The following is a 13,975-nucleotide window of genomic DNA, read 5'->3' on the forward strand; positions in this document are numbered from 1 at the left end:
TAAATATTTGTTCCACACATTTGCGAAACTGTGGCACAAGGTTGCCAGTGTGGCTGCATGGTTCTGATATTCCCTCACAGGAGCAGCAACTCAATCTCTGAGTAATCAAACAAGAGCTGTATGTGTGGCTTGGATTGAGGTAATACACAGTGTGCAAATGTTAATCATTACTAAGCCAAAGTTAACCATTATTTCTGTTATGGGTATATCTTCTAGTGCAGACAGAAATCTCATTTGAAAGTGTTCCTTTGTTATAGTTTTCTTAGAGGGATGCAGATGTATGAATGATTCATGTTGCATGTGAAATTATGCTGTGACCTATAATAATAGCCATTGCTATATTTTGTTATGAAACCAGATCCAAACTAAATTTAAAATCTGAGTCTGTCTGTAAAATCTACTGCAAGCTTCCAGATTTTGGCCCAGAATTCCCACTCTCCAGTGTTTTTATCTTTTATTTTTCCAGGTCATCTGTTTTATGGAGAAAGAACATATAGCCATCTGGGAGATTAGCATATATATTTTATGAAGCAGAGTAGAGCTCTCTCTTTACTGACTCAGATGCTCAAGACCCAGATTTGCAGCCTGCCTCCTAGCTAGCACAGCACAGTTCATAAAGCTTCTGTTGCCAGTGGCTTACCCCTCTCCCCCTCATCAAGTCAAGAACAAACCTACACTAAAGTGATGCTGGAAAAGCTGTACTGTTCTAAAGTGGGGGGAAAAAAACAGTCCAGCTTTACAGCCATGTAGAGAGGTAATTTTTAATGATAGAAAAATCCATTTGTCAGTAAAGTTTACATTGTTTGAGTAGAAATTATCAGCAATTGATCAAAAAAATCTGTCTACTGGAGTGAGAGTCATCTCCAGAGTGCTATATATGGCTATATCTGGGGATATAGGCATGGAACATGTCTGTGGTATATCCTCTGACATGTATAAAAGCCAAATGAGAGTGCTGTGTTAATTTATTATGCAATATAAATTACCACAGGATTTAAAAGGAGTGAGCTGCAATAAGATGTGCCAAGGGGCATATCCTTAATCTTTTATACTTTCTTACTGTGCTGAGAGAGATGTGCTGTCATTATAGCTATACTTGGAATCACAGTATGTTTCTAGTACTGCAGTGTAGCTGGACTGTGCCCGCAGTCTTTCCTTTTTTTTCTGGACATTCATCTTCCTTTTGTTTCTTAATATCATTCTGGCTTTTTTTTTTTTTTTTCCTTTACAGAACACAGATACTAGGAGCCTTGACTGTCAATATTTTGATATCCAGATAGATTTATAATTATGGACTGCCAAGTTTTAATACTTTACAGAGCTGCTAAGTCCAGTGGTAGTCTGCACAAGCCTCTAGAAAACACAGGACAAAAGCTGAGATCATAATCCTAAGTTTATATTGATAATGATACTGAATAAGCAGAATAATTTCCATTGCTTCTTAAAACAAAGACTGGGAATAGACTGGCCTTTTTGTTTATCATCTAACAACTTGTTGGCACTTTTAAAATGTAGATGCAAAAATGAGCCTGAATTAAAAGCTTTGGTTCAAAGTTCTCAGTTTGAAGAAATTTTGAACTAAATTCAGAGTATCATCTGCATTTTGCAGGTTAGACTCTTCTTTTGAAACACATTATAGCAAAATCCATGTCCAAACTTTAAGAAGTCTGTATCTGAATACACACTCTGTGTGTATTCAAATACAGATGTTAGGAACGGGATCTGTTGTATCTATAATCTAATTCCCATTATTCAGATCTGCTGAATAATAATGGGAACAGATACTCTCTTATTAGAAAATGCATAAGAAAAAACTTTAAACGTAGCATTTGGGCTATATGTTCACCAGAAAGGCATGCACCATTTCAAAAATCTGTCTGTATCTTGCCAAAGCTAAAATGTCATCCTTCAAAGACTGCATGCAGACAGTCTTTAACATTCTCTTCATCTACCTTTTGCCAGTTACTGGAATATGAATTTAACATTTACTGACAATTCTATTTACCTTGATGTTAAGAACAGCCTACTCAATCTGGCCAGATCTTTTAATTCAGAACCCATCTCTGACATGGCTGGTAAAAGATGCCAAGAGAAGTCTATGAGAGTGGGAAAATCCTATGATGGCTCTTCAGAGTATTTCCCTGGACACTCCAGGCACAAACAGCTTCCTGAGCCAGTGACACTACTTCTGTAGAAACAAACATATAATCTCGGAAAATAAAAAATAAAGAGAAAAAAAAAAGGTATTTTTTGAGAAGCAGTGTACTTTGATATCAAAGCATTCCACAAGATGGCAGGGTTCTGTCTTGGCAGGTCACTACAGCAGGCAACCTGAGCCTCTACAGTAGCAATTTTTTTTCTGTCATAGTTTTCACCATCAGTAATATAACTCTTTACTTAAAGCCTATCAGTGCTCTATAGCAGTGATCAAAATAAGTGGCGAACAGCTGGAAGATAGGAGGCCTCTATTTTCTTATCTCACTCACGTTTTTTGTATTCCAACTTTTAAAGCATCGTATTAATGTAAAGCATTGTAATTTCTCACCTGAAATTTTTTCTGCATAAAATTAGACAGAAAATTATTGCATGCAACTGCAATTACTTTAACTAGGAACATTAACAGTAGATTTTCACATTCCATCTCAGTAATCTATTATTTGAACTCCAAAACCATGAATACAAGCTATTTGTTACCCCTTGTCTTCATGATCAAGACAAAGTAACCGAAAGATGGGATGATAGGATGGTCCTGAAAAAGCCAGGTGGCTGTCCCTTTCACCTGCCCTGCTTCCTTGTGCTGGCTTTAATGTCTGTGTGTACAGTCCTAATGCAATTCAGATCAATCTAAAAGCTGATTGAAAACTAGTTGCTTTTACTCAGAGGCTTAGCTTTCAGCTCGATAAATGAGCTGAAATGACTCCACAGCCACACAGTCACTACTGTTGCAATCAGGAAAGCAGGTCAAGCATGTGACAAGGGGCAGGAAAGTCTCTTTCAGCAACAGAGTAGGATCGGATAAGCTTACACTAATTGTGAAAACACACCCTTAAGTAACAAATTAATAGTGGAGAGGATGCATCCCCAGTTCTGCCCTCGCTGACAGAGGCAGTGGTGAGAGAGGAGAATACCTAAAGCTCAATTCTTAGACAAGTGCAATTGAAAACTTGTGCTGGAGCATACCTAAATCTTGCATGCGTCACAGTGAAATGTTTGTTCTGACCTCAACTAATCATATTTTGGTCTCTATTTGTAAAATAAGGATACTAACATACCAGCTCTTTCTAGACCATGTTTGTTTTGCTTCTGTGAGAAATAAACGCTCTGAAGTTTGGGGAAAAAGAGAGAAAATGGAATAATTGTAGTTCCCAGTAGGGTTCTCTGCAATATTTATTACTAAGGTTCAGTTGAGTGGAGGTGTATTCCTAGAGTAAATTTAAGTAAATTTAAATATTTTACAAACAATTGTAAGGATTTTGAATGAACTCAGAATCTGTTATGCCTAAGATCTTCATCATTCTATTAAAAACCTAAATGCTGGTGCTACCTATAAAGGTGCTACAGCATAATGCTAATGCAAGGATAGATAGACAAAAACACAATGCACAAAATTAAAGAATTATTAGCAGCTACTCTGTACATAAACCAAACCAAAGGCCCCACTCAGGATGGAGAATTAAAAAAAAAAATCTGTCTTGCAGAGAAGAATTGTGTAATTGCATTTACAAAATACTAAAGAATAACAAAGCTCTGCATTTTATGTATAAGTATGAAGACATCAGGTGTGGTCAGGGTACTTGACCTCTCATTTGGCATCAGTGGTCTTTGTTATGATGAAGCACGAACAGAGAGTTTTCATTTCCAGTTTTACCACTGGAATTCAAATCAGGATTAAAAAAAAAAAAAATGGAATGAAATGCAAAGAAAATCTCCCAGTAATATCACCAAGTGCAAACAAATTCCATTGACAAGATCTGACGTCTCCACAAGCTGTGAAAACACTGGCAGCAGGGAGAAGGAATTTGGATTTTCAGGACCGAGCAGCTACATGCTGGTTGCAAGAGTGAGAATTAAATTCTGTTAATTTTTAGCGACGGCATTCAGCAGGGATACACGCGCGGTAACTTCGTGCAGAAACCATCTAACACCCGTGCTTAAGTTGGGACGGGCTGTGGGAGTCCATGGCCTAACAAAACAGCGACTGTCCGGTTCCGGCCGGGGCCGGGGCCGGGGCCGGGGCCGTGCCCGGGGCCGGGGCCGGGGCCGGGGCCGGGGCCGGGGCCGGGGCCGGGGCCGGGGCCGGGGCCGGGGCCGGGGCCGGGGCCGGGGCCGGGGCCGGGGCCGGGGCCGGCTCAGGTGTGCGCCGTCTCCGCCTGCCGCCAGGGGGCGCGTGCCCGCTCCGCCCTCGGGCCGCCCCACCCCGCCCTTGGCCCGTGTCATGCCCCTTTTCCCAGCCAATGAGACGCAGCGGGGAAGGCGGGGCTCGGAGGCGCAGCCCAATGAGAAGCGAGAGCTGACCGTGCGGGGGCCAATCGGTGAGGGCGCGACTCCGGGGCCGGGGACCGGGCGGGGCCGGGGCGTGGCCAAGGGGGCGCGCGCCCTCAATCAGGTGAGGGCGGTGCTGACGGGCGGCGGCGGCGGCCAATGGCGGCGCGGGGGCGGGGCCTGCCCTGCCCACCCCTCGCGCCGCCGAAGCTGCCAGAGAGTCAGGTGGCTCCGGGATGTGCGGCGGCGGCGGCAGGAGGCGGAGGCGGGCACGGAGGAGGCGGCGGCGGATGGGGGGGATGCGGGGACTCCTCCACGGCACGCGCTGCCCGGTCTCGCCCCTGCCCGTGCTAGGCTGAGGCGGCCCCGCGCCGGGAAGTCCCGGCAGCGGCGGCGGCACCTGGTGCCGGCGGGCGCCGGGCCGCATGAACAATAGGCGGCGGTCCCGGCCCCGCCGCCCCCCGCAGCGCCCGGCTGCCGCGGGCGCCTCCCCCTATGGAGCAGCCTCGCCATGGAGCCCCTCACCGAGCTCAGCCAGGAGGGCGCGGGCGGCGGGGAGCCGCCGGGCGACGGGCCGCTCTGGACCGCTGTCTTCGAATACGAGGCGTGCGGCGAGGACGAGCTGAGCCTGCGGCCGGGGGACGTGGTGCAGGTGCTGTCCCGGGACTCGCACGTGTCCGGCGACGAGGGCTGGTGGACGGGCAAGATCGACCAGCGCGTCGGCATCTTCCCCAGCAACTACGTGAGCAGCGGCGTGCAGGGGGGCGGCCCGGAGCTGCGCGCCCGATACCCGCCGCCCCCCGCCATACAGCGTAAGGGAGCCCGGGCCCGGGCAGGGGGCTCGGCGCGGCCCCTCCGCCGAGAGGGAGGGAGCCGGGGGAGAGGCCCGATCCTGTCCCCCTATCGCGGGCTTGGGATGGGTATGGGAGGGGGGAAGAGAGCGGCGGAACTGCCGAGGTTGTGGGGAGAGCCGAGGCTCGGCCCTCCCGATGTCCCTGGGGAGGGGCCTGACCCGGTCCGGCTGGCCCGGCCCGTCCGTGGGTCCTGCTGGAAGCCGGGGCCGCCGCTGAGGGGTCGGGAAGGCCCATCCGGTGGCGGGAGGCCGTGGGAGGCCGGGGGCACAGCCGGCGGCGGGGTAGGGGGCCTGCAATGGCTTTCGGCGGCGGGCGGAGGGGCTACGGAGCCCCAGCCCCCCGCCCTGGGGCCGCCCCAGGTCCCCGGTGTGTTCCCCTTCCCACCCGCGGAGGCATTCCTGCTGCTCAGTGTCCTCTGTCTCCCTGGAAGGCAGAGCTTGGCTCAGTGTGTTAGCGTTTCAGCGGCGCCGGCAGCAGTTTCCCATTGTTAAGACCTGTGTTTCCAGAGGCTGATAAATTTTCATCAAGCGACAAAATCCTAGAGGCTTGGCAGTGGTGGAGTAACCAGGGCTCTGGTCATTCTGCCTTAAGGATATTCTTAAAGGTTGCTGGGAGGGAAACAGTTGTTTTCTGAAGTGTTGATTCCCTGCTAATACTTGTTCAGTATTATCGTATTTACTAACCAAAAGCTTGTTATTTCTGACTGAAAAATTGCTAAATTGACTTCTGTTACCAGGTTCCTCTGCCCTCTTACAAATTCCGTCCTAAAATACTTGTGAATGAGTTGTATCCACATTTGGGTATCTGGTCCTGCCTGAGGGTCACTTGACTATGTTGTGATGCTGAAGGCAGTGAGGGATTGGTTTGTTTCCCTGAATTTCAGTGCAGTTTTGAAGCCTTTGTTGGAGACAGAGAAAAAGGCTGTTTCATCTCTACATTTTTTAGTCACTGTGTACAATTGTAGAAAGAGAAACAACATGGAATGACTTTCTAGATCATGTTTCTCTATCACCATTGACAATTCAGGCAAGGATTTTTTTTTTTTTTTTTTTTTGGAGGAGCAGAGAAAAATATTTGGACTAGTAGGCTTTTCTAGAAAAAGAATTGAAAAATGCTTTGTCCTATCTAGGCCGTATCTCCAAGGAATACAACTAATGGCTTTTTTTATTTTATTTTGTATTCTGCTTGAAAGCATTTAGGTAAAACTCAGTAATTTGCAGTTTTGCCCTTGGGCTTGTGAAAGGACTAGGTGCTGTTCCTTTCTTTCATGCTGCAAGAGCACTGGTAAGTTAATTTTTCCCCCCACACAGAAAAAGCTGTGAATGAATGCTTATTAGGTTTTGGTTTTGAGATACTTAAGAGTACCATTTCTATAGAACTTTTTGAATCTCAGCTCCCATCCTGTGTTGAGTCTTCAAGTTCAGGCTTTGTAACTGTGGGTTCTCCTGTCTTGCTGCCTCTTCTACGGTTTGATAGCTCACCAGCAGTTGTACCTTTCCCCTTCATCTTTGCCTTATTCTTCCCATGCCCCTACAGTGCTACACTAGTTCTCTTCTGTCAAGTTACCAACCATATGTTCATAACAAAATAGAATTTATTGCCCTTCAGAGGTTTGTATAATGCTTAAGGACTATGTTTTGTTTTTTTTAAACAATGCAGTTTGGATAGGGGTTAAAGTTGGTTGCCATCTAATTGGATTTTCAAGTTGAGTATTAGAAATCCTTTGCAAGGAATGCAATCCACTTTTAGAGCTGCTGATGTTAGCTTGATAGCTGCTTGGAATATGAATCACCATCTATTGTTTAATACTTCCAATAAGTCCAGTTTTACAGGAGTATTGTGAAAGTGTCATACTGGACATGCACCTCAGTACAGAATCTATTTTTACTTGCTTTCCTAAAGTTTATCTATATATTAATGGAAATCTGGGAGGTTAAGTCCTAGAGATTCTGCTTCTACTGAGAGTTGTCCTAGTTTAGCTGGTAATTTTAGCCATCCATGTAGTGTGCTTGAATCTTGCCTTGGTGAGGATATCATCAATGATAAAAAGTAGCCTGTAGTGGCTGTCAGGAGTGGGCCAATTCGAGGGACTCTCATCTGTTCTGTGGGTTCTTAAACACTTAAGACTGAATTAAACAGTTTAATCATATGGTCTAATGAGGGCTGATTAAACAGCACCTACTTTGCAGTTGTCAACATGGCCACTGGTTCATGACATACAGGCCCTGTAATTCCTTACCGGCCCACAGAGAAATGAGAGGACTTCAGTTCTTGAATTCTGTACGGTCCTGTACAACACATCTGCCAAATGACACTGGAGTTAGTATGTTCAGAAATGTGAAGAAAAACAAGTATTTTGTGCCCTAATGTACCTGTATAACTCAAACTATGAAAATGAATAAACGAATTCAGCAGAAAATAACTTTTAAAAAACTCTAAACAAAACATTTTTTAAAAATCAGGGGTTTTTTTTCACGAATAAGCTACCCATGAGGGTAAGCTGGCCAGTTTGCATTATAGAAGTACACATTTTCAAACTAAGTTAAGGTTGTACTTCCAGATAAAAGAACATTCAATGTCATGCATTAGATTTCATGTGGAAGCTGAAGTCTCTCGGTTGTACATCCCACCCCTATTAATTTGTGCCTCCAGCAAGGACGTGCTTTTTCTCATGGAAGATGGGTGGTGGCACACGAAGTGTTCTGCTTTCCAGCCCTTCGGTTTCTTTTGCCCATCTCTTGCTCCTGCCTGCCACCTTCTCCCCAGCATCGGGGCGGGTGGGGGAAGGGGGTGTGGAGGGGGGAGCCGGGGCGCTGCCCGCGGCCCGTCCCGTCCCCGCTGCCGCCGGAGCTGTCCCTTCAGCACCTGCTGACCCGCGGGCGGCTCGCTCGGCCACTGTTGGCGTGCTCTTAATCCGTGAAACGCCTGGGCAGAGCGCCCGCTGTGAACAGCACCTGGACGCTGTCTGTTCGGAGTTGGCAGGGCAGGATGTCACCCTGGTGGTGTGGGGTGCGTTTGTTCATTTCCAGTCTTTTAACTGAACCTCGTCCCTAGGAGCAGGTTAATTGAGGATTCTAGCAGTGCTGAAATTCGATTCACTGAAGAGGTAGGCCTCAACATCTGATTTCTTTAGATCTTTTATTAGTAAGAAATACAAGAGTGACTCTTCATGTATTTTCAGTACAGGGTAGCCTTGCATCTGGAGTTATTGTCATTACAGTCCTGTTCTAAAATGTCAGTATTTCTGGTTTCATGTTTATTAGTAATCTCTGTCTCAAGCATTTGAATACCAAGGTTACTACTGTAAGACTGAAATCTTTGTTGTGCAAATCCCTGAAGCTGAGTGTTACCCAAAATATGTATTCACAGTAGCAGAAAAATAAGTTCTCTTGGTGTTCTGACTGGAAGAGCCCTTTTCTCCTTCTGTCAGACTTTCCTGGTCAAATTTCTGTCTTGTTTCCCATTATTCTTTTGTTCATGGAATGCTAGGAAAAGCAGCAAAGGCATCTTTATTAAACTAACTCATAGGTTTGACTAACTTACAAAAGTAAGCCAGCTTCTAAAAATCATGTTCAGGAAAGGTAGAGCTCAGGCGAAATAAAAGCCTGCAGCTGTGGACAGAAGAATTTGTATTAACAGTTTTGTGACAAAGTCTTGTACTGTAGGCTTATACATAGGAAAGGCATTTGATTGGACTAAGGAAACTAGTTTATTTAAGTGGGATCTAACCTGCTCCCTTACAAACTTAATTTTCTGCTAGGCAAAGCAGGAGAATCATCAGATTTGACATTCCAAACGCAGGAAAGTATTAAAAGACTTGGTGACTTTTTGTTCAAATCTTGCTTTATAGTAGTCTTCCTTTGAAACTTTTTAAGATTTCATTGACTGTAATTGGTAACCATGCAAATGTCATACAGAGTAGCATCAGTGGTAGCCTTCTGCTACTGTAAATTAAGCTGTGTCAACATATTTTCATTGGTCAGTATGTGGAATTTTCATTCTACATTAGTCAGTGTTGGATGGGTTCTTTTGGCCACCCATATGAACTGTGTTTAGTGTACAGTTGTACAGGATACATTTTCTCATTGCTTTTGCTCGGGGCGCAGTTTGTGTGCTGAATCAAGGCAGTTGCATCTGTAGATTTTTTGTGTCAGCCTGTTAAGTATAGCTGTCAGCGCATGGGAAAAGGAAGTTTTTGTAACAAAAATGCAGTATTAGTTAATCAAGAAATGTTTTTCTTATTGCTTGCTCTGTACACTCAGTATGTGGTTTGATCCATCTGTAACACTGTTGTCAGTCATGTCGGAACTGGTTAGCAGATCTCTTGTGGGGAAGAAATCTGCCAAGCCTGGAGGGGTGTGGAAGCATAAGTGGGATTTGGGATGGACTAAAAGATTGTTATAGCAGTTCAACAAGAGACATTCAAATAAGGGACAAATGGAGAAGCAGATGCGTTTTGTGTTGAGTTTTAGCTGTTTTACATTAAGCACTGTATTGTGAACACAGCGAAGATTAGTTGGTGTGTTTTTCGTTTTCAGAATTGTGCACTGTCACTGAAAGTTTATCCTTAAGGGGGGTAGGGGCAGGGGCATCAGTATTATAAGGCTTTAACTCTGGTAAGAGAAGGCTATTCTATTGTTTTACCATTTACACTGAGTACTTCCTACCAGTTTTATGATTCTGCAAGGTCTGTTTAACCATACTATTTGGCACTAAAAGGTTTTCAGAAAGGCCCACTGCTTTTCTTTGTGTTGTTTTGGACTGAAAATTGGCCCTTCCTCCAAGGGCAGGGGTGAGGCTGGCCAGCGTGGACCTTCAGCTAATGTACAGACAGCATAGTTGCTAAATGCTTACATTTTTTTTTTTCCTCTTTCCCTAGTCCTAGAGATCGACTTCTCAGAGCTTGTTCTGGAAGAAATCATTGGCATAGGGGGCTTCGGAAAAGTGTATCGAGCTGTATGGATAGGAGATGAGGTTGCTGTCAAGGCAGCTCGCTATGACCCTGATGAGGACATCAGCCAGACCATTGAGAATGTCCGACAAGAGGCCAAGCTCTTTGCAATGCTAAAACATCCCAACATCATTGCCCTCAGGGGCGTGTGTTTGAAGGAACCTAATCTTTGCCTGATCATGGAGTTTGCCCGCGGAGGATCGCTCAATAGGGTGTTGTCTGGTAAAAGGATACCTCCTGACATACTGGTGAACTGGGCAGTGCAGATTGCCAGGGGAATGAACTACCTGCACGAGGAAGCAATTGTTCCCATAATTCACCGTGACCTCAAGTCCAGCAACAGTAAGTGCTACACAGTGAACAGTCAGGGTGCTGGGATATGCTTTTGGAGAAGAAATCATACAAAGAAAAGAGGGGAGTAATGTTAATTTAGTGAACCACTGTATCCTCTAATTCAATCCCAGAAGGGTTTATTTTTATACAGTATGGTGCTACAGATCACAGGAAACATGCTTTTAATCTGTAGAAGCAACTTAAATTACTGGATGCAAAAGCAATTGTGAATGAACCATGCTTTGCTAGTAGTTCATATTCATATGGTGTCCAGGTTTTACTGGCATTTCAGCAGACTTCTGTATGTTAAAAAGTTTTATTGAATTTTGAATGGGTGTTATTCTTCCACTTTTTGGAAGAGTAAGTGCTTCTTTGTAAGGGTAAATGCTCCTAGGCTTTCACTGTATTTGCTAGATTTTGGTGTGTAGATGAGATGCAAGCCTATTTTCCTTATGGGAGATTTAACCCATCCCAGCTGAATTGGATCTTCTCTTTATCCATCTTAGAGCTGGTGTTGACAGAAATATTAACTCATGTGAATAAAATGTTCTTGTACACGCAGGACTTCAGCTGATATTTGTGATGCTTTACATGATATAGATCACCTATATTAGAGAGCAAGGGGAGCTGAACTTTGGTTCAGTTAGGATTGTGGAAATGAGGGTGATTTCAGCTGCTCTGTAATACTGACAGTATTACTGTGTGTTGCTTGGGTGCTGTTCTCGTAGTGTCTCTTTTCACAAACTTTAACTTCTCAAAGTCAAATGCACACATAGAGCATTACATATGAGTGTGGGAGCAAAGTGCTGCAGTGGTTTAAAGATCATCATTTCCTCTCCTGATGCCTGTATGCAGCTGTTTAGCCTTTCTCTCTGCTTGTCTATGTCTAGATGGCAAGAGCAAACACAGACCTGCATGTTAGATGTGGTCGTTTAGATTGGTGTGTTGGTATGAACTCATTGTCATTTATGGCTTGAGTTAATAAGAAGCTCTATGAAATGGGTGGCTTGGATGCAGGCATATGTTCCCTTTTGCTTTGAGAGCAGGGACATTAGCAAATTTTAATATCTTAAATAGATTCACTAGTATTAACCATTGCAATGCTGTAAATTTCCAGGCCTTGCAGAATCTTCCTATGTTTTTTTGGCCTCAAATGTTGTGGCTGTGAATTTACTTAGTTGGTTGTGGAATAGTAAAAAAAGTTAGTGGAAAAGTAGGAACTATAAGAGCTTTCAAGTTCGTTTCTACAGTATTGTTCTTATAGTAACAATGTTTCCCATTTAGTAAGGCATTAAAATAAGGAAATCTTAATGTCAAAAAAGATTTCCTGATATCTAAACCCTTCCCTTACAGATGGCAAATATATGGCCATGTTAATAAATGTTGTAAAATTAAGGAATGATTTGCTGCATGACTTAATGAATGACTGGCTGCATCTGTGAATGAGAAATAATTGCCTTTCAGTGTTGTGCCTTTCTTCCTTACCTAAGAAACTATTTATTTGCTTATTTTGCTAACAGACCATTAAGATATCCTTGCTAAGTGCTAGTTGAACATTTTTGAGGTTTAGAATGAAAGTTATTTCTGAGATAAGACTTAGCTTCTAATACTTCACTGTTTTATTCAGACCAGAGACTTCTAGTTGTAAAAGGGAAAAACTTCAGCAAGAGAACCAGACCAATCAGAGGGACACCTAGTGCATCAAGACAGATATGGATGGTAGAAAACAGTGGATTGTCAGCAGCAAGAGTAAATGTCTCTCGTCACAATGAATCAGCAGAGTGTAATTGTGCTGCACTGTAAATGGTCGATGAGAAGTTGCTACATGTATTACTATAATTTCCATCATTTGGGAGGAAGCAATAGTAAAGAAAGGGGAAAAATAGATGAGAGTGCCTCTGGAAGGATTCAGAGACATTCTGTGTTTGAAGGGGGAAGATAAGAGAATTTACGTGGTGGCTGTGACCAAGATAGCATCAGATCAAGTAGAGAAATGATGGGTATAGGAAAATTCTATCCCAGATAAGGCTGGAGCAAGCAGTATTACATGTGAGAAACTAAATGGATGTAGGAGCTGGTACTGGAGGAAAGGACTTAAGATATTTTAAGGAAAAAATATTGATTTGTTTTTCTCTTTTGAAATCGGATAAATTAGTAGCATCGGGTATGTGCTTGACACATTGCAACAGCAATGAAGTTCTTTATTCTGTGCTGTGTGGTTGAAGAGAGATTTAAAATATATGCTATTTTAAATATTTGAAATACATGTTATTTTCTGAGTGTATTTACAGAGCAAGAAACATAAATATTAGATTATGACAGTGGTGGAGCTTTTTTGTGGGGCTAAGGCATTGTAGGATGAACAACTTTGAGCTGCCTAAGTCATGTCTTTCTTGATTACTCTGTCAGTGCGTGGCTGAAATCCCTTTTATATATAATAAGCATCTTAGAAATTCATCTGCTCTGTTTCCTGTGGAAAGCTTTGTAGTAGTTTTGCAAAGATTACTGGGCTGAGTATATTATTGCATCCTGATTAATATATAGCTTGCATTTTGTCTGCTTTTCTGATGAACTTAGTTTTCTTAATTACCATGGATAACAGAGAGCGGGCTGTCTCATTAGCTTTGTGCCTGTAGAATTACAAGCTTGTAGCATTTTCTTTGCACAAGTTACTACCCACTGGGTGACAGGCAGTGATGTGTGTGTGGTGAGGAAAGAGGTGCTTGCAAGAGCTTGGAAAGGATTCTTGCAGATGCACTAAACATCTGCAAGTGCTGTAGGGCTGTCATGGGAGCATCAGCTGTATTGATCTATTGATTGGTACTGCCTACGTTAAGTAATAGATTGTGAGTCTTGTACATCTCAACTTGCCTTCAAGCACCAGCTAGGATGTACACAGTGCATCTGAAGCTGCAGGATGAGTTAGTTTGGGAGTTAGAGAACAAGATTGGGCAGTGGGAAAGAGCAGAATTGCCTTATTTAAAATCAAATTTTCTACTAGAATAGAAGAAAATCAGAGAATACTTTGTTGTCAGATATCTGCTTATTATTTGAGCAGACACAGAATGCATAAGGACAGTAGTTCATTATGAATCTTTTAAGCAGGTCACATTACATTTTGAACATATCAAGTGGGCATTGTATAAGGATTTGGAAAAAAAAATATTTTTTGATTTCAGCTATTCCAGCTTGGTGGACTCAGATAGTATATACCAAAACAATGCTCAGAATAGTTGTCAGCATTTCTGGTAGTATAATAAAGAACATAGGGTTTTGATTACTTTGGGAGATAACTTCGCTTAATTCATCTGAACTGAACTTCAGATGATTATTTGAGGATTCCAGGGGGTGTCTT

General features: G+C 43.5%; 1 protein-coding gene across 2 annotated transcripts in view; it reads left to right on the plus strand.

Moving 5' to 3' along the window:
* Positions 1-4,757: 4,757 nt before the first annotated feature.
* The window catches only part of MAP3K9 (mitogen-activated protein kinase kinase kinase 9), a 60,617-nt gene continuing 51,399 nt past the window's right edge, over positions 4,758-13,975 (plus strand). The window contains exons 1-2 of one of the 2 annotated variants that reach the window (XM_031505007.3): positions 4,762-5,294; positions 10,216-10,629. In XM_031505007.3, coding sequence (XP_031360867.3) covers positions 4,994-5,294; positions 10,216-10,629 — 715 coding nt within the window. In that variant the 5' untranslated portion in view covers positions 4,762-4,993. Of the gene's footprint in view, positions 5,295-10,215; positions 10,630-13,975 lie in introns of both variants that reach the window. The other variant, XM_085581999.1, reaches the window with a different exon arrangement.

The sequence above is a fragment of the Lonchura striata genome, chromosome 5 (genome assembly GCF_050655825.1).
Source record: "Lonchura striata isolate lonStrDom1 chromosome 5, ASM5065582v1, whole genome shotgun sequence".
NCBI lineage: Eukaryota > Metazoa > Chordata > Aves > Passeriformes > Estrildidae > Lonchura > Lonchura striata.